The sequence below is a fragment of the Vespula pensylvanica genome, chromosome 7 (assembly GCF_014466175.1).
Source record: "Vespula pensylvanica isolate Volc-1 chromosome 7, ASM1446617v1, whole genome shotgun sequence".
Classification (NCBI taxonomy): Eukaryota; Metazoa; Arthropoda; class Insecta; order Hymenoptera; family Vespidae; genus Vespula; species Vespula pensylvanica.
In genome coordinates this window covers 6,148,465-6,168,055 of record NC_057691.1, presented here as the reverse complement: position 1 = coordinate 6,168,055, position 19,591 = coordinate 6,148,465, and the positions used below count along the sequence as shown (strand labels likewise).

At 33.3% G+C, this 19,591-nt stretch overlaps 3 protein-coding genes and 1 long non-coding RNA gene across 6 annotated transcripts; 3 read left to right on the top strand and 1 right to left on the bottom strand.

Annotated features, from left to right (window-relative positions):
- The first annotated feature begins 107 nt into the window (after nt 1–107).
- Nucleotides 108–2,477, top strand: LOC122630361 (cell cycle checkpoint protein RAD17). The gene is made up of 9 exons (XM_043814793.1): nt 108–213; nt 300–696; nt 764–920; nt 1,023–1,148; nt 1,376–1,554; nt 1,642–1,731; nt 1,827–2,017; nt 2,094–2,212; nt 2,293–2,477. The coding sequence occupies exons 1-9, from the start codon at nt 199–201 to the stop codon at nt 2,399–2,401; spliced, it is 1,383 nt and encodes a 460-aa protein (XP_043670728.1). The 5' UTR covers nt 108–198; the 3' UTR covers nt 2,402–2,477.
- Nucleotides 2,478–2,731: 254 nt separating this feature from the next.
- Nucleotides 2,732–3,962, top strand: LOC122630368 (transmembrane protein 70 homolog, mitochondrial). The gene is made up of 3 exons (XM_043814807.1): nt 2,732–3,121; nt 3,302–3,631; nt 3,720–3,962. Exons 1-3 carry the CDS (start codon nt 3,008–3,010, stop codon nt 3,939–3,941), a joined length of 666 nt encoding a protein of 221 aa, XP_043670742.1. The 5' UTR covers nt 2,732–3,007; the 3' UTR covers nt 3,942–3,962.
- LOC122630358 (ankyrin repeat domain-containing protein 12) lies at nt 3,423–17,754 on the bottom strand. The gene is made up of 9 exons (XM_043814785.1): nt 17,624–17,754; nt 16,594–16,800; nt 10,970–11,428; nt 7,844–7,974; nt 7,058–7,561; nt 6,270–6,799; nt 5,568–6,108; nt 4,942–5,397; nt 3,423–4,723 (listed from the first exon to the last, which is right to left on the bottom strand). Exons 1-9 carry the CDS (start codon nt 17,745–17,747, stop codon nt 4,544–4,546), a joined length of 3,132 nt encoding a protein of 1,043 aa, XP_043670720.1. The 5' UTR covers nt 17,748–17,754; the 3' UTR covers nt 3,423–4,543.
- LOC122630370 lies at nt 11,353–19,018 on the top strand. Of its 3 annotated transcripts, XR_006327475.1 has the most exons (4): nt 11,353–11,942; nt 16,151–16,317; nt 18,763–18,829; nt 18,911–19,018. It is a non-coding gene; the product is annotated as an uncharacterized LOC122630370 (long non-coding RNA). The 3 variants fall into 3 exon arrangements; XR_006327476.1 differs by lacking the exon at nt 16,151–16,317; XR_006327474.1 differs by lacking the exons at nt 11,353–11,942; nt 16,151–16,317 and adding an exon at nt 17,653–17,790.
- Nucleotides 19,019–19,591: the final 573 nt, after the last annotated feature.

The window sequence follows — 19,591 nt, the reverse complement described above, 5'->3', positions numbered from 1 at the left end:
CCTTACTTTTTGATACTACAACAAGTATTTTCAACTGACGTTATTCTGTCTTTATAATTTTTCTAAAACAGTTTTACTAAATAGTATTTTATAAAAATTCTACAATATAGAAGTACATGCAATACTGTGAATTAATCATTAAATAAGTAATAGCTGAATGAAACAATAATTATTTATTTTATAAGTCAATATTTCAACATGGCTAATAAAAAGGTAAATAACTTAATGTTTAACAATTTATCAAGGAATATACAACATAATACTTAACATAACTATAAATCTTTTTTTTTTCTGTCCAGAAAAATAATAGCTGGTTAATGTCATCATTTGATTATGGTACTACTACTACAACTAACAAATCTTTAACTAAGAGGACTTATTCTCAAATATCTTGTGATGATCATACAGAAATTGTTTATGATATTATTTCAAAGAAGAAAAATACTTTTAATATATCAACATTATTATCAAATTGTGAGCCAAAAATACAATCTGAATTGGTTATTAGTAGGCAAAAGCAACAAGAAATTTTAAACTGGCTTCAAAACAAAGCGCATAGAGGAAAGCCAACTGTATTAGTTATTTCTGGTTCATCAGGTTGTGGAAAAACTGTTGCTATAAAATTATTAGCTAGGGAAAGTGGTTTTGAGATTACAGAATGGATAAATCCTATAGATCAAATAATGGATGAGAACAGTAAGATTTATAAAAAAAAATTAAATTGAATACTATGTGATCCTATAGTTATAGATATTTTTATCAGATAGGGTAATGAGACAGAATGATAAATTTGAGGACTACATGGTGAGAGCTACTCGATATAATTCTGTATTATCCAATTGTCGCAAACGTCTTTTATTAGTTAAGGATTTTCCTAATATATACTATGAGGATAAAGAAAGTTTTCATTCAATGTTACAGTAAGCAGTTACTATCTATTTTTATATTTGTATTAAGATTTTTATATTTAATTGGTCATTTTATTAGATTAATTTCTAAATACATGAATATAATTATTTTAGCAAATACTTTGAATTTGGAAGAGATCCTATAGTGTTTATATGTACAGATAAGGAGGGAAGTTCTAGATTACTACAAACTTTATTTACGCCTCATATAAGAGAAAAATTTGATATTTCTTTCATCAGGTAAGATCTTTTTAATTTCATATCAATTAATATTTCAGCACACTAAATAATTACAAGAGGATCTTCTTTTATTGCACATAAATCATCTTCATAAAGAGATTATATGTGAAAAATTGAAATGAAATATAATTATTTAATGACATTCAATGTCTGCTTCAATGTGTTAAAACATTCGTATAAGTGATGAGATTATTAGAAAATATTAACCTGTTTTTTGTTAAACACAGTATAAATCCTGTTACACAAACAGCAATGAAAAATATGTTAAAAAGGGTATCACTGATATTAAATTCAACAGCAGAAAATTTATTACAAATAATGCAACAACAAATTGATGAGATTTTATCCAATAATATTGGCGATGCCCGCAATGCTTTATTGAATATCATATTTATTTCACTTAAAGGTAAATAAAACTTATGCAAAAATTCATAGTGATCTAAATTATAAATCAATAAAATCAATTCATCTAAAGGAATACATTTTTTACTAGTACCAGAAGAATTGTTGAAAAATGAGTGTACTAACCGTAAAGAGAGTCTGGGATTACTGCACGGGATCGGTAGAGTTATTAATCCTAAAAGTAAACAATAATCTCATTAATTTGAAATATAATTGATAATAATCTCATTAAAATATTAAAAATATTGTAGTAACATTATAACCATCAAATTTTAGGGATAGAAATAGAAAATTCATGGAAATTTGTTCATAATCCTGATGAAATAGCAGAATATTTTCAATCACAAACATCTACATTTCTGTATTTTCTTCATGAAAATTATATAAATACTATTAGATTTATAGAAGAATCAAGTATAAGTGCTGATGTCTTAAGCCTAGCAGATATCCTGAATTTAGAATGGCGTGTAAGTTTTATGTTTTTTAAATTATATGTTAAATTATAATACTACAAAATTTGTGCACATAAGGTTATTCTTTTAGGATACAAATCTGAATAAACTTAGTTTATCCTTAAGTATACGTGGTATAATGGTAGCTAATGAATCACCTGTCACTGGATGGAACCCAGTACGGAAACCACAGTATGACAAAACTATTGTGTTAGTATATTACCTATTTTAAATAAGTAAATATATAGAGATTACATATTAATTAATATACTTATCTAAAAATCTTTCAGACGAAACTCATTAGACGATGCAGAAAGTCAGTGGTACAAGTCGCTAATTGTTAAAGATAAAAATATAATGATCAAGTCTGATGCTGATACGGAAGAAATAAGTGATTGAAACATTGTATCGAATTGTCTCGAAAAAATAAGCTGATTTTGGAATACGCTTAAATATAAGTTTTCTTATTTTTCTAATTATTTTCTTTACATGATTTCTATTAGGTTAGAATTTTATTCAATTACATAAAAATAGTTCGTTCCCCTTATATTCCTCAATGTTACATAAAAATGATCTTATATAATTTGTTATATATTCTTATGAATTTAATATTCGTAAATGATGCAAATATAAAAAATTTTATTAATATTATTATTATATAATATACGTATATTTAGTTCACACATATATACGAGTATGTAAGATATAATAAAATTTGTGGTTCAATTTTTCCTTCTTGCCACCAGATGGCAAGCCGATCGAATACATGAAATACATATGTGAATAGTGCCGCTGTGAAATATAAAAAAAGACAAATAAATTAAAATTCTCTTTTATAAAATGTTCAACTATTTGCACGTGCAATTATTCAAAGAAAATAAATAGATATTTTTATTGTTATTATTAAAAATAAGTGGTGCATAATATATTTGAATGTTAAGTGTCTGAGCTTTTTTTTTTTTGTTATAAAATAAAAATTGGTTTATAATATAAACTATTTTAAGAATGTCCTTGATATTACGAGCTAATTTAAGACAAAAATGTCTTATTTATTTTGGAGATACTAAGAACTTGAGATACAGTTATCCCTGCGTGAACTACAATAAGAATTATGTTAAGGTTAGAATGAGAATTTAGAAGTATTGTATTCAAATTTTTCTTTTAACTTTTTCTATAATTTTGTACATAAAGGATAAGTAGTACGACCTTATATTTATTTAAATAGTTTTTATCTTAATGAGTTTGATATTTATCTTATAATATTAAATTTAAGACAGATTATATATTATACTTTTTCAGAGAGCTGTTCATAATGATCACAAATATTCTCAAGAAAAGGTTTCAGAAATCTATCATGGGATTCTGAAGAGTAAAGTTCGTAATTTGAAGATATTTTCTTTAGGAACAACGGCTTGTACAATTGCAATACAACCTTTTTTTATTACAAATTGTAGTACACTGGACAGTATAATAGGTATTGTAGGATCCATTGTATTTACAATGTTTTCAATATTTATAACTGTGTTATTACATATAATAACAAGGAGATATGTGACATATATTTATTATGATTCTGAAAGAGACAAATACCTTGCTACAACCTACAGCTTATTTCTTCGTGAAAATAAAGTATGTAATATATTTTCTATAATTCTTTGTATAAATTTAAAGGTTTTTAGTTTGTAAAAAAGTTATAGATAAAATTTATATTTTGCAGATTGAATTTACACCAGCTGATGTCGCACTACCAAAGATTAATGCTATGATTACAACATGCTTTATTAAAGGCAAACCATTACTATTTGATGAAAATTATTTTAATGATTACAGTCATTATCAAAAAATAATGGGATTTGATAAACCAATAGATTACAAGTTGAGTAATCCTAATTTAGATAATGTAACTATCAAAAAAGATTTCTCTGAAAAGACAAAATAAAATATAAACATTATAATTTAATATCTCAAAGCATTCATATTTATTATACACATTTTTTCTTACTTTGAAAAGAAACTATACATTATTAATTTATTTATGATACATATAACTAGTTACAAAATATGTACAAACCAATACGCGAAAATTAAATATCTTTTGTTTCCAATATAAGAAACATTATTGAAATTTTGATCATAATTATTAATGATCATTTTTAATGAGTCTTCACTTGAGATTTAAAGAATGATAAACTTTGTACAAAGTTATTGAAAGTTTTGCCTCTTTATGCAATCAAGCTTTTGCATATTTCGAATAATTCACTTAAAAGCATACGATTAATTAAACAAGAGATTAATTAAAATCTTGTAATGGTTTTAGAAAACCAGTTGAAAGAGTACAAATATTCATTCTAACTATTTAATACCAATTCTAACTACAGCCTCGGATGCATTTGTCATACACTGAACTTATATATGAAAAATAAGTGTGCAAAAGAGCGGATATATTAATGAAGAGATCACAGATTAAATAACGACCATTCTTAAAGTTAATTTAAAGGTACATGATAGAAACGTACAATATGATTGTTCAGTCACTGTATACTAAGCAGGTAGTAAGTCAAAGTCATCTGAAACATGTACCATTGGTACATGAACATCTTCTATTTGAGGTGTTGCTTTAAATTCACAAAGTCCAACTTCTTTTAATTTCCACTCCCAGTCCATTTTTTGAACGGCATGTAAGGATTCGGCTTCATTATGATGTCGTAATAACATTGCTTCCTACAAGAAAAAAAATGAAGTATAGTATACAAATGAATAGTATTTACATTGACACATGTATTGTGCTTTTTTAAACTGATAATACAAAGTAAAATAACAATCAGTCGGTTTTAACACAATATTTTATTTTAACCTGAATTAATAAAGACCATATATACATTTGAATGTGTCCGTATAAAAAAATTCAGGTAACAAACAACAGTTATTTCTCAAATTACCTTTATCTTTTCCCATTTATCATCAACATCTTGCAGCCAGCTTAAAAACAATCTCCCATTATACCTGCTTCGTGCATTTCTATCTTTTTCTTCTTGCTCTGGAGTAATAACATTATAAACTTCTTCGTCTTTAAGAATAGTGCAAACTGAAAAAGGAAGTGATTGATTGGCAAGAGCTCTGGCTGCTCTGCCATGAACTCTAAGAATTTCCTGTTCCACAGATAATACTAATTTTTCTTTCTCTACAACGTGTTGCATCCTAAGTCGATATCTCTCTTTTTCTTGTTCTATATACAAATCTTTCATAAGACTTTGCAAACTAACTGGTGGATTAACATTCGGTTCGTTGTTTGCATTTCCAGCTAATACATATGTACAACGATTCATCAAATAATCTTTAAAACCTTGAGGAGGTTTTGGTTGAACTGGAAATAGGCCTTTTCTTCTTCGTTCAATCTGCAAAATTCGTTAGCTGTTAATTAACGACGAATAAAACTCCGAATGAAAAAAAAAAATAAAAAAAAAAAAAATCCTAAAATTATTCTCGTGCAACAATAATGAACGATGTGTGGCATTATTATTCGTCATAATCGTTATAACATATCAATTACTGTTTTTCATCTTACCTGTTTTCTAATATTTAAGAATAATTGGTAACAATTAGTAATAGGTTGATCATGCGGATGGACTTCTGGTCCTGTATTATTTGCTTCCGCTGCTTCATTAGCTGCAGCTGTTGCTGCAGCTTGTTGAGCTTCTTTATTAGGCTTCATCTTTCTTTTTCTAGGATGTAGTTCGACAGGAGCAGAAGAAGTAGTGGTACTAGAAGCGGCAGATGAAGCTGCAGTAGTATTATTTTCAGAATTTTCTACTCCTGTATCTTTCTGATTTTTTCCTGTAGATTCGGTATTCTTTTCCGATTTTTCTGCAGCTGTACTCGTTTTTGTTATAGTTCCAGTATTCGATGATTCGGCAGAAGCAGGTTTATTAGATTCCGAATTAGTATTTTCAGGCGGCGGAGAATGATGTCTTTGTTGCGGCGAAGAATTGTTAGATCGATCGGTCGTAGCTACAGGTAAAGGAGAAGAATTGGAGTAGTTGCCATTACCAGCATTAGATCCTGATACTTCTTTCGATGCTGTTGAACCATTGTTACCATTACCAGTTCTATGGAAATAATAACAACGATATATAAAATAGTATAAAAAGAATATCCAAAGTATTATATGGAAAATAAGCATTCGTATGTATAGATAAAGTTTCTATCTTCTCTGAGTAAGAATTTTCATGAATGGCAACTAATTTTTATATTCATAGAATGTATTTACCTATGCGAACTTCTAAGAACTCTTTGATGATGGGTCGATCTTTCTTCAGAATGTAGAGTACCAGTAAAATCTTTTTTATCATCGACTTTCGTCCCACTTCCATTTTCCGTAGGACTAGTTGTACCGCTGGCGGATTGATTTTGATCTTTGTCCGTCGAATCGTTACTATTAGAACTAGCAACGACGTAAGGCAATTGATGACTTCTATTAGATGTATTCTTTCCGTTTCTATTACCCTGTTCCTGTTCGGACGTAGTACTCTGTGGTATAACTATTTTCAAAGGTGGAACTTTAGGAGCCGAACCCGAATCAGAACTTTTAGAACGATCGTCTTCACCGTCGGATTCAGGTAATACAGGCGTTGCAGCAGTTTTCGTATTTGTTGTGGAACCAACAGGTGTATTCGAAGGTTTAGGACTACTCGCCATCGAAGCTGTACTCGGACTTTTTCTATCCGCAGCATTAGACGCTGCGTTTTGATTATTTTTTCCGGATACAGTATTGGAATTTTGCTTTCCAGATTTCGTACACTATATAGAGAAAACAACGACAAAAATTGTATCACAAGTATTTCCAAAACCTAATGGACACGCTTTAAATAATACAGATAAAAATGATATTAAAAATCAATTACTCTTTTTCGAGAATTTTATGGCTTTAGAATTTGAATAAAAAATTAATCTAAAAGGTTATCTAGATAGTTTTGACCCATTCTGTATAAACAAAAAATCAAATCCTTCGATTAAAACGAAAGAAGGATCGCGGTGATGATAAGCGTGACTTCTTACTTTTTCTCCTGCATTTGTGGCATTTCTGCCAGTACTTTGTCTTCCAGTTGGTGTACTCTTAACACCGTCTTTTACATTTTCCGTATCTTTACGCTTCTTTCGCCGATTTTCTTCGTCTTGATCATCGGCATTGTCACCCTCGAAAGCTCGTTTCGTCGACGGTGATGAGGAAATCGTTGAGGGATCGTCGGATGTAGAAGAAGCAGCTGTGGAATCGGTAGTAGTCGTTGTCGATCCACCTGTCGTCGTTGTATTATTACCATTGTTTTGACCTATTTGTCCGGACAACGATTTGCCGTTCTCCTTATCCTTTTCAGGATTAGGATTCGGCGAAGAACTTGTTCCTCTTACGGGCGTAGGTTCTTTCGAGCTTTTAAACTCGTAAACGTCACCGTTATCTGCGGAAGATGATGCATTTCCGGATCCATTTGATCCAGAAACGTTTGTGATAGCCGATGAACCACTTAATGGCATCTTCGACGACGATTCCATTTGTCCCTGACTCTGAAAATAATATAAGCCAATGATCTATATACCTAAACCAATGATATCAATGAAGATTCCACATCGACGTAAACAAACAGAAATAAAAAGAATCTTTAAGTCACAAGATAGAAAATGAAATTACTTCTCTCAAAACTTTCAATTAACACAGACACAGATTCTGAAAATTCACTACACGTTTGGATTTAGAGTCGAATAGATCTACTCCTACGAATAGTTCTACTCTGTGAATCTTTCGTCGTACGAATGAAATAGGTTTACTACAAACCGTCTTATTTATACCTGTGCGTTTATAGCACCCTGACGGGAGTTTGATGTACCCCCTTTTTTCTCATCCCTTGCTCCTCGTACCTGGTTGAGCCGGAGCGTCACCCTCGGCGAGCTTCCAGACTGCCCGGTTCCCGATCTATCGACTGTGAAACACACACAAAAAGGTTTCTATTATTTAACTTGGGAAAATTAAAAGATAACGAACAATAAACATCCTTCAAATCAATAGAACGTGAAGTTTTACGATCTACACGACCTTTTCTACCATTCTTTATACGATCCTAATCCTTTAAATAAACATCCTTTAAATCGATAGAACATGAAAAGGGATTTACGATCGATTTAACAATGACCCTTCCTAAGATCCCGTATTAACATGGACCGTACTGACAGAAATATATTTATTACTTTGTCCTTCTTTAAATGTATTTATTATACATCATTACAATAAATTTACCAGAATTCACATTCAATTGTAGGATCATTTATAACGTTAAAACATCTATTTAGTCTTAGAATAGTTATCTAAGGTATACTAAGGTTAGCCTTAAAAATAATTTGTTGAGAAAATAAATTTTGTTCATAATAATAATAATAATAATAATAATAATAATAATAATAATAATAATAATTGTTAAACTATTATTATTATTCCTTTCTTTTTATTTTTTTATTATGATCTCATCGTTCCCTGAACCGAAGGAGAAATCGTGCCAGAAAGAAGAGACTTGGCGGTTTCACATATAATATCCAAAAATACATTGCGTGCGACTCGTTGGTCAATGAATTCTCTCGTTCTTACATATTCATACACATTTCAAATTCGATATAAATAGGTTATATTTTTCATAATCTTTTTTCATAATCTTGACATTCGCGTATAATTGGATATTCAACGAAACTAAGAGACTTCAATGTGTTAGTATTTATTGATCGAGCACATTTTACCATAAACAACACGTCCTTTAAAACGTATCGACGACGATTGTCACACATTATTTCATCTATCTCTCTCTCTCTCTCTCTCTCTCTCTCTCTCTTTCTCTAACTAACACACTTTGTCTGTTTCTCTTGTTTTTTCTTTCTTATATGACTTCAAAGAAACGACACAAAAGAAGCTAGGTGTATTATTCCTTTTGAAAACAAAGATCGAAAAAGGATAAAGAAAAGAAAAGAAAAAAAAAAAGTCGACGTTGCGGTAAACGAACCGACCGTCGGAACGGATGTACCGAAATAATCACATATCTCTCGCTTTAAGAATATTCTCGCGAGTAAACGAGATTATCATCGACTTACTTAAGTATATTGATAAGCTAATTCAACTACGTAAGATTGATTTACTCGACGAGTTCACGAACGACACTGCAGTGGAGAAGAAGAGGAAGAAGAAGACGAAGAATTTCGCGATTGTAGTCGTCGTCTCTTATAGAGAGAAGAGACATCACGTGGGTGACGCACGATCGACCATCTTCGTGCTCGCGTTCCTTTCTCGGATATCTTCGAAGCGACGACGATAACGGTTCTTCACGGTTGTATCGGTTTCGACACGAATTGGCGGGAAAATACAAAACATCGTTATCATCATCCTCATCATCATCATCATCATCATCGTAATAATCATCATAATCATCGTCATCATCATCGTCGTCGTTATCATTTTGCGATCGAGGTTAGATATTAGTAAAATTATATTAAAAAAAAAAAAGTTAAAAAACTTGAAAAGAAATTAGAAGATAAATAAAAAAAAAAAGCTAAAAAGTAAGAAGACTCGATGTATTGAGAGAGAAAAAGAGAGAGAGAACTTACACGATCGGATCGGATAATACAATCTCTCTCACCCTCTCGGAGGTGCGATCACCCTCGTCGCTGAGTGTCGATGTACGCGCAAGTGCATAAGCCCCGAGGAGCATAAGCGCGAGCAGCGTGAACGTGAATGTTAACGTTAACGCGTCGCACCGTACCGTGCCGTGCCGAGTCGCCTAGGTACACAGCCATCATACATCATACATACATATGCATACATACGCATACATATGTACATGACTTGCCAGTCACAGCATGCTTTCGACCTTATCCCGTTTATCCCTCCCACTTTACCACCTCGAGCGCATTCTCTCACGGTTCCTCCCCTCCTGCCCTTCCCTTCCGTTCCCCCTCCCTTCACCACGCCAATCCTCTCCTCGCTCTTCTTTCGCTACGCACTCGAATGTCCACTTTACCAGCATGCCCCGCTAGCCCGTTTCGTCGAGGATGACTAAGCCAAAGCTTTGCTGCTGCTATAGTTTGCTCAGACTCCTCCTCTTCTAGTTGTCAAATAAGATACGACGATGTTGACTTTTTATCAAACCACGTGCTACATTCTTTACCGACGCAACGTTCATTCGCTAATACATATCTATCTATCTTGTAAACAACTTATATTTTTGACACATCTATAAAATGTTACCGCATAAATTTTATAACCTTACTTATTGTCCGTAGTGATATACGTACGTACGTACGTACGTATGTATGTATGTATGTATTAAAACACGGTATATTTTAATTATTCTTCTTCTTTTAATAATATATCATACAATTATTTGAAATCTTCTCATTTTCCCCAAGCTTTTCATACTTCGATTTGAAATTAATTCATTTCGATCAGGTTAACCTATCTCTATCGAAGATCGTACGTAAAACCTTGTATCGTTTTTAATTCGTTTCTTTTGTATCATTTAATAAGCCAAACGTATAACATGCATTACCCAGAAAAATAATTCGTTAGATGTTGAATTACTGCTGAATTACTCCATAAATGACTTCGTTTAATTTCCAAATGCACCATTTTCGCGAGACGAATATCCTGATTGGACGTTTGTTAAACTATTATTTTCTCAACAAGTAAATATTACGAATTAAGGTTATTAAAGACGTATCTATCGTTGGAAAGAGACAAAAGATAAACTTTCGTCTTGTAAATTTTGTTGACAGAAAAAAGTATGAGTTCACTTTTGTTAAAGGCATTATTGTAAATTAACATTTTAATATCTCCAACACCGAGAAATATTCAATCGTATAAGATAGCCGAAAGATAAAAACATGAATAAAAAGATGTTTCCTTCAACAAGTGCATACAAAAATGCACACACAATTTACCTTTATTTTGTGGTGGTGTCCTCCGCATTTCACAGGGGGCTCCACTGTCTTCGGCGACGTGCGGTGCAGCGATTGACGCACTTCCGGTCGTGCGTTGCTGCTGTTGGTGTTGATATTGTGAGTGATGATTGTAGTGTTGCTGATAAAGCGACGACGAAGATTGTTGTTGTTCTTGTTGCTCATTCGATGACGTTACCGTTGTATTAGTTGTCGTAGTCGTCGTCGCTGTTGTTGTCGTCGAGACGATCGTCGTTATAACCGGCGTTACGTCCGCGTTCTCGATTTGGGGAGAACGATTTGGACTATCAGTAGTGGTCGTAGTCGTAGTCGTAGTCGTAGTCGCAGTTGTCGTTGTTGCTGTTGCTGTCGTCGCCGTCGTCGTCGTCGTCGTCGTCGTCGTCGTCGTTGTTGCCGTACACGTCGTCGACGATTCGTTGGGCGAGTTTGCACCTGGAATGTCTGTCAACGCGAAAACGATAATGAAATTTCTTGTAAAGGGACAAACAGGACGATTTATTACGAAATCTTATGAAGTGAAACATAAACCTACGTGCGTAAAAACATACAAATAAATAAATAAATAAATACACACACACACACACACACACACACTGATTAGAATCAACTTAGTATCATTAGCTTTTTGTATTGTTTTGGAACGGGATAAATAAGGTTAGAATTTTTTTTGTATTCGTTGTGAAATTCAGAGAATTTATATTATGTTAAAATTTTGTATGTTCTTTCGATAAGAAATAAAAGCAAGGGCATGGTTTAATGTACGACGTGTATAACGACGACGACATCCATTCGTTCGAAAGTTTTCGTAAAGGAAACACGCTGATACACGGAGTTTGACAAAAGCGATTCAAGAGGAGAATAAAATTCATATTCGATGTGTTTCGCGAGGATGCAATTAACCTTGAAGGAAAAATTCAGCTCGTATCACGGTAGAAACTTCCGGCTACTCGAGTAGGTAGGTTCGCACTTCGTTTCCGCTAATATAGTATCTTCCTCGTTCTTCCCTTTCGTTGTTTCGATGTTCTGGAAGCGAGGAGCCACACCAGCGGCGCGAAGATCTCGTCGAAGAAGCGCGAAATCTTTATGATATTTCGATTCCTTTCGATTTCATCCAAATGGATCATCATTCTCGCGCGTCTTCGACAATTCGAATCAATTTCGGTCTAATACCACGTATCGACTTTCTTCCCATTTTCTCGATTATTACTCAAATTTTCGAATTTCGCTCTTTTTGACTGTTATTCGTTTCTTTTCTTTTGTTTTTTCTTTTCCCACCGTCTTTCAACACGAATCACGAAAGAGTTTTCTCCTTGTTTCACGAATGGAGGAGCAACACGAGAGAAACACAACCGTCACGCCGCAATTGTCGTCGTCGTCGTCGTTAACTCCGGGGCGAGTTAAAGCGCACGTTGCGACATCTGTCGTTTAATCGACGAAAATTGCCCACACGACGTGCTCGACGTTTACCCAAGCACGGCCCTATGCAAACTGGTGGCCATGTTGTATCGCCCTGTCGATGATTGGCTCGCCTTTCTCCCCTCCGACTGTCTCTGATCTTCCCTTCCCCGAATCTACCTCCCACCATCGCGTATCAATCGCAATAGGCTGATCCCACGAGTTTGCGCACTTCGACATTTCCGTATTTGTGTTCCGAACGTGTCTCTACCTCTGCCCCTCAACTCGACGCTTAAAGGATTTCTTAGAACGAATTGCATTTTAAAATGCATTTTAAATTCATTTTATCAGTCAAATATATACAAACATGGAATACCGTAAATAATTTCTTTTTATACTGTAACAAACTTGTAGCAATTGATATTAAAAGAAATAATTTGACGATAATGGATATACGAGTGACGAAATATTCTTATTTCCATATTAATCACTTTTCTAATATCGTATAATACGTAATACTATTTGTATATATACATATAACATTGACTAGTTTAGAACTCCATATTTACATTGACAAGGTTATGTTCGATTTTAAGCCGATAGATTCAATTGAAATAATAAACTTAGCTTGTATATGCAATACTTCAGATAAAATATTAAGAAGAAATATCCAAAAAATCCTTTTGCATTACATTGGAGCGAAGTATATAAAGCATTTTTCATAGAATTCAATGCGTTTCAATAAAATTTCATACCTGTACGATATTCTTTTTTTACACGAAAAAAAAGAAATGATGAATACGGTCGATTATAAATCGTGAGAATAGAATGAACACATTCGGTATGTAGTCGCACGAAACTGATTTTAAAAGAGTCGTAGTAATTCGCTGATAGCGAACGAAAAAGACGAGACGGATATTTACATACGTGAAAAACAAGCACACAGTACCGGTCTTTAAAGAGGATAGAACAACGTAAGAGGAGGTCGTTCGATTACTTTGTTTTTATCACCGATCTTGTCTGATTCATAGAAAAACCAAACAATTATTCGATATGTACACATAATTTCGATCGATAAATCAACAAATAATGTAATAGAAATAAATTTTTTGTTCGCTTTTTCCTCTTTTTTTCGAACATTTGAACAAAATACAGAATGGACCAAAAGTTCTTAGGTTAAAAATCAATTATTCTTTTTCAAGACTTCTCAGGCTAATCTTTTTATTTTTTTATTTGTTACAAGTTAGTCTTGTTTTATAATCAAGAAAAAAAAAATAACCTAAAAAGTCTCAAAAAAAGAGTAATTTATTATTAAAATTACCTAGAAAAAACATTTTGTCGAATAATATATCGGTATTTCCATACATGTTCGTCAAGATGAAAATGAAAAAAAAAAAAAAAATATAATTCTGCACTTCCGTTTTCAATGATCGATCATTTTCGTAGAAATTATACTAGCCATATATATTGCATATACTATATTTATGTACATATGTACTGAAAAGTTTGTATTAAACTTTTATCGGTGCATTGTTACTATCATTGAATCGAATCGAACAATTGAATCCGCATTGCTCTTGTATTTTTTTACAAATCGAAACGAAGAGAGCCGACATAATATGAATTTGATAAAAAAAAAAAGAAAAAAAAAAAAAAAGAAAAAAAGTCGAATTTGTTACAATCGTTGGAAGGAAAGAAATACGTATTTTACGTTGTTAACGCTAATGTTTTATCCGCTTTAAAAAATGCGGGCGGCGCCCGATACCATCTTTTATTCTACAATATTTTATAAAAAATTCTTTCTAACCTCAAAAATTAATTTGTTTTATTTCGTTAATGTATATACCTGAGTCTCCTTTTACACGGTATTTGTTTTTAACACGGTACTTGCTATTTATTTTTAAACATTTTTAATCTCGTATGTTGAATAAATGGTAAGTATTTTAATAAATCTAGACGTAACTTCGACATAAAACATATATTTGTATTAAGCATTTATATTACATATCAATTTTTTATTATAAATATTAAACAAAAATATTCATATATATTTGACCATTTATAATACAAAATACTTGCCATTAAATCATCAAAATATTAATCAAATAAAAGTAATCTTTTTACATTATTCACAATTTTTATACGAATTGTTTTTTTAACAAACATTTTATTTACTTTCACGCGATTGCAAAAACGCATACTAATTAGCTCTCAGAAAATGTCACGAAAATAGTGCGTAATTTTTTTAAATCTTTTTTTTTTCCTCAACAGATTAATTTTATTTTTGTTTATTAAATAAAATATTTTTAATGAATGCATTGCTATATTTTAAATTGCTACTTGTATAATTTATTCTAATTCATAACACAAATTTTATATCATTTTTATAAATCAATTTTCTTATACGAGATTTTCTGCCCGTACACACCCATCGTGTAAAAAGAGACTTAGTGTACCTTGTCCCTATACTTGCACATAATATATTAACGTCACATTAATATTCCTTAACTGAATAATGCTGTAATAATTGAATGTCGCATTTGCAAAGTAAAAATTACGTATGATGTATAAAATCATAGATTCGATGTAATAGATCATTTAAAATCAAAAATGAAAAGAAAACATGATTAAAAAATCCTTTGGAATATTTCTAATGAGATGCTTCAGGCTATATCATACGTATCGTGTACATATATGTATATGCAATATAGATGAGTATGAAACGTTCGTCTTTAAACGTGAATTCTCGACTAACTTCACGGATATTCCAGAACTTAAATTAGAAAAGCTGCACTTGTTAGAAAATAATATTTATATGATGTTAAAGAACGTTACATTTTCTTTCCCAATATCTACTATCAATCAATAAATCATATAATTTCCATACTTTACACATAATAATATTATAAATCTTCGTAAAAAGGATGACTCAAAAGTTTTTAGGTTATAAAAATCAATTATTCTTTTTGCAGGTACTTTTTAGATTGCTTTTCTTTTTTTTCGTTATTTTCAGATTATAAAATTGCAAACGTAGAAACTTTTGGCTCACCCCGTATATGTAGAGATATATCATGATGACTAAGGATCGAATGATAGTCTACTATACGTTATAAGAAGCGGTATACACGTAACGCTTTCTATTACGATATATACCATTATCTGTCCTGGTTTGACTATGCGGGTCAATCATAACGTACGCATACATGCGTAATTTATTTCTCTAGGATTTTGCTAGGACGAATTATTTCTACGTGATATATAAAAATAATGAAATTAATTAAATAGGAAACACGATGGTAAAAAAATGACGAAAACATAACCTCATTTTAAATGCAAGGTTGATCATAGAAATCTCTTCTTCTCTCTCTCGAAAAAAAGAAGAAGAAAAAGAAAAAATTAATGAGAACAAGTATTAATGAGAATATTGTAGAGTCTCGTTGTTTCTCGTCTTGATAATTATTTTATTGTAAGACAAATATTTTATAGTCATGAATGATCCTTGAAAAAAAAAAAAAAAAAAAAGTCCAAAGGACAAGATCAATGGAAAAAAAAAAAAGGGACAGGAAGTGCATCTTCATCGCAAAATCAACAACGTACAAGATACGAGGACTATAAAAATATATATTGCATTTATTTGAGAACGATTTATTGATGTTTTCTTTTTTAAAGGACAACTTTTTTTTCTTCGTAGAAAAGTGGAAAACATTGAAATATATGGATAAGATTTTGATATATTCGTCAGCGTTCATATGTATACGTCTGTTACAGATATGTACGTATGTACATAGGATAGAGAGATAGGCTGAAAAGGAAGAGTCGTGGGGGGCCCTACCTCGAGTATTGATCTGCACGGAGAGTTGTGTGCGGCCACCGTTGCTACCGCTGCACCGCCATAACCGAGTATAATACTAGCAGCAGACACATATATAACATATGTACGCTTATTCGTTCGTATATCTTGTACAGAAGTGTGTTACGTGCGCGCGCGCGTGTGTGTGTGTATAGTGTGTATATATATATACACAGTATTATAATAGTATAATATAATAGCGTGTGAGCGTGTGTGTGTATATATATACATACACGCGTGTGAGCGTGTGTGTGTATATATATATATACACACACACACGCTATTATATCCGCTTTACACGTCCAATCTCTTTCTCATATCACAAAAATTCGAATGGAATAAATATCCGATCGTAACTTACCGCTAGCAGCTTCCTTCGCATTAAGATCGTAACCATTCACGAGTACTGGCCGCACGCGAAAATCTTCCTTACGGCCAATCGACGATTGAACAGACGATTCTCCATTTTTATTGGTCCATCGACCTTTGGAACCTCTCTGTTGTTGCAACGTCGACGATCTCGAAGTATTCGTATTGTTCGGTCCTGTACTTTCCGAACGATTTCCACCTGAAAATGGGAAACATTCCAATTGCTTGTCCTTTATTTTATTATATTTACTTTTTTTTTTCTTTCCTTTTCTTTTTCCTTTTTTTTTTTTATTTCATTTAATCGTAATACACTGTAGTATAAAAATATTAACTAAAAAAAGGTTATTAGGGAGAGACGCATTTTAAAATAGAAGCATTCCCGCGTTATTTCTACTTAAAAAAAAATGCAAGTAAAAGAGATGATAAATCATCGATTTCTCCGAGTATTAATCGAGATAAACATTAATATAGACGATATTAAAAGATTTGAGAAAATAGGTTAGTGCAGTTTTGATGAACGTTTTGTAAGTCGCGCGAAGAAGGAGAAGACATGTAAAAACGTTTTTGGAACGGATCCCGGTCGCAGAAATTCCAATGGCAAAGGGTGAGAGAGAGAGAGGGTGAGAGAGAGAGAGAGAGAGAGAGAGAGAGAGAGAGAGAGAGAGAGAGAGAGAGAGAGAATACGTGGGCGTGCGCACGCACGCGGCGCCATTTGGCGCGCTTCCGCGCCAATTTTCTGCGACCTGTCACATGGGTCACGTAGATTGGTTGACCCTATACGCGCCGATCCAGAACGCGGATATAACGATTCCTTGCGAACGAACGTACATAAATATAGAGGAGAAGAATCGTACTGCGTGTTTAAAGAATTTATTCGTAGAGACTGTTAAGAACGAGACGTATGGAACGCGATCGAGCTTGCTTTAACGTATACAGTAAGATATGTTAGGAATGTATAAGGAACAAAGGGCAAGACGTCTCTATTTCTTTTTGATATTTCTGATATTGAAAACATTACTCACCCGATACCATTTCCTGTGAGGTCATTTGCAGAAGAAGCGCGAGTTGTTGTCGCTCGGACATCCGCGCAGGGTAACCGCGGAAACGACCGTTACCGCCTGCGGGCATTCCGTCCTCATAACTCATGTAACTCTTGGCAAAAGAACGCACGTGGAGTCGTCGTAATAAGGTACGAAAGAAGAAGAAGAGATAGAAGAAGAAAAAGAGGAGGAAAAAGTCCCTCGTATTTTGGCCCTTGTAGTTCTCGTTCTTCTTGTTGTTGTTCTCCTTCTCGTTCTGGTTAGTATCGCCGTTGCCACCGCCACCGTCACCGCCACCGTATTGTTTTTGGTCGTCCTCGTCGTCGTCGTCGTCGTCGTCGTCCTTCTCCTTCTCCTTCTTTTTATTGTTGACGTTGACGTTGACGTCGACGTCGCCGTCGCCGTCCTCGTCGGCGTCGTCGGCGTCGTCGACGGCGTCGTCGTCGTCGTTGTTGTTGTTGTTTCTTTCGCGCTCGTCGTCGTAGCCGTTGCCACTGTTGTTGTCGTTGGCGTCGGCGTCCTTGCCGTCGCCGTTTTTGTCCTTTTCCTTCTGTTTAGTTTCGTTGGGGCCGTTGTGTTGTTGTCGCCCTTACTTTTACCAACAACGCTCACGACCTTGTCGTTCTCTCTCTCTCTCTCTCTCTTTCTCTCCTTGTATTATTTTTATTTCTTTCCTTTCCTTCTTTCTTCTTCACCTCTTACTTTTCTTCCTCTTCCTCTTCTTCGTTCTTCTCGTTCGTCTTAGCGTTCTGTTGTATCCGCGATCGTGGCCCGCCACGAGCGAATATAACCTAGAAGCACACGATCGGTTCACGCCATTTTGATGTGCCGCGCGCGCACTGATACGTCCGATCAACGGTCACGCGATACGCGAACACTTGCACGCGCCAAAGTCGATCGCGCCTTACGAATCGTTCCTGCGATACTTTTTGCCCGCTCGTTGCACTCTACGTTTTTCGACACAACGATATGCTTTCACGACACGACGTTAGTGTGTAACGCGCGAGTGTGTGAATCCCCTCCCCGCCCCGCCCCCGCTCTTGCAAAGCCGTTTTGCGACTCAAGCTACGAGAACATAATATGACGCAACAACGAAACGTTTTTGTGGTTTTTTTTTTCAGTTGGTACTACTGCTTCGCTGTGCTAACCACCAAGGCGGTATTTTCAAATCATCAGTAGTGTGCATAGGTGCGTACGAGAGGACGACGTAGTATGAAAATATTTTTTAAATATTATACTTCTTTTCTTTCTGTTTTCTATATCATTTAGTTCTATCCGAGTGATTTTGGTGTGATCGACGAGTGTATTGACGAGAAAGTGTCGGACAAAGTAAGATAATATCAACACGGTAACAATAATAAACTAATTTTAATCTTACACATTTTACACATTTTTCTTACTTTCTTTAGATTTTAATGTTGTTCTAAGAAAAAGAAATATCTATTTGAATCGATTGAATCATAACAAATATAAATGAAAACATTAAAAATTGAAATAATTGTATTTTGATTTTTTGATGAACTTTGTAAAGAATATATTGCACACTAGTATTCCGTAATAAATAATAGACCGTATTGGGTTATCATAAATATTTTTTTTTCTTCTGTAAAATGGCAAAGGATAACTAACCAAATTTATATTTCTTTTTTCTTTCCATTTACTTTTTCTTTTTCTTTTTTTTTTATATCTCACATGCACTTGCACAGTATCTTCCTTACGCAAGTCTTATGACTTGAGTTTATTGTAATGATATTACAATTTAATTATGGATAATAATATAAGAACGCATTCGTTAATTGCATCTAACTTATTAGCTATCTACAATTAACATTATAGAAAATACATAGTGACTTTCTGGTTGCCCAACAAACTCATTACATACAAATTGTTTTTTGTTAATTGACTTTTCGAATACTGCAAATCGTATATAAATTTTGTCCCTCTTCAATG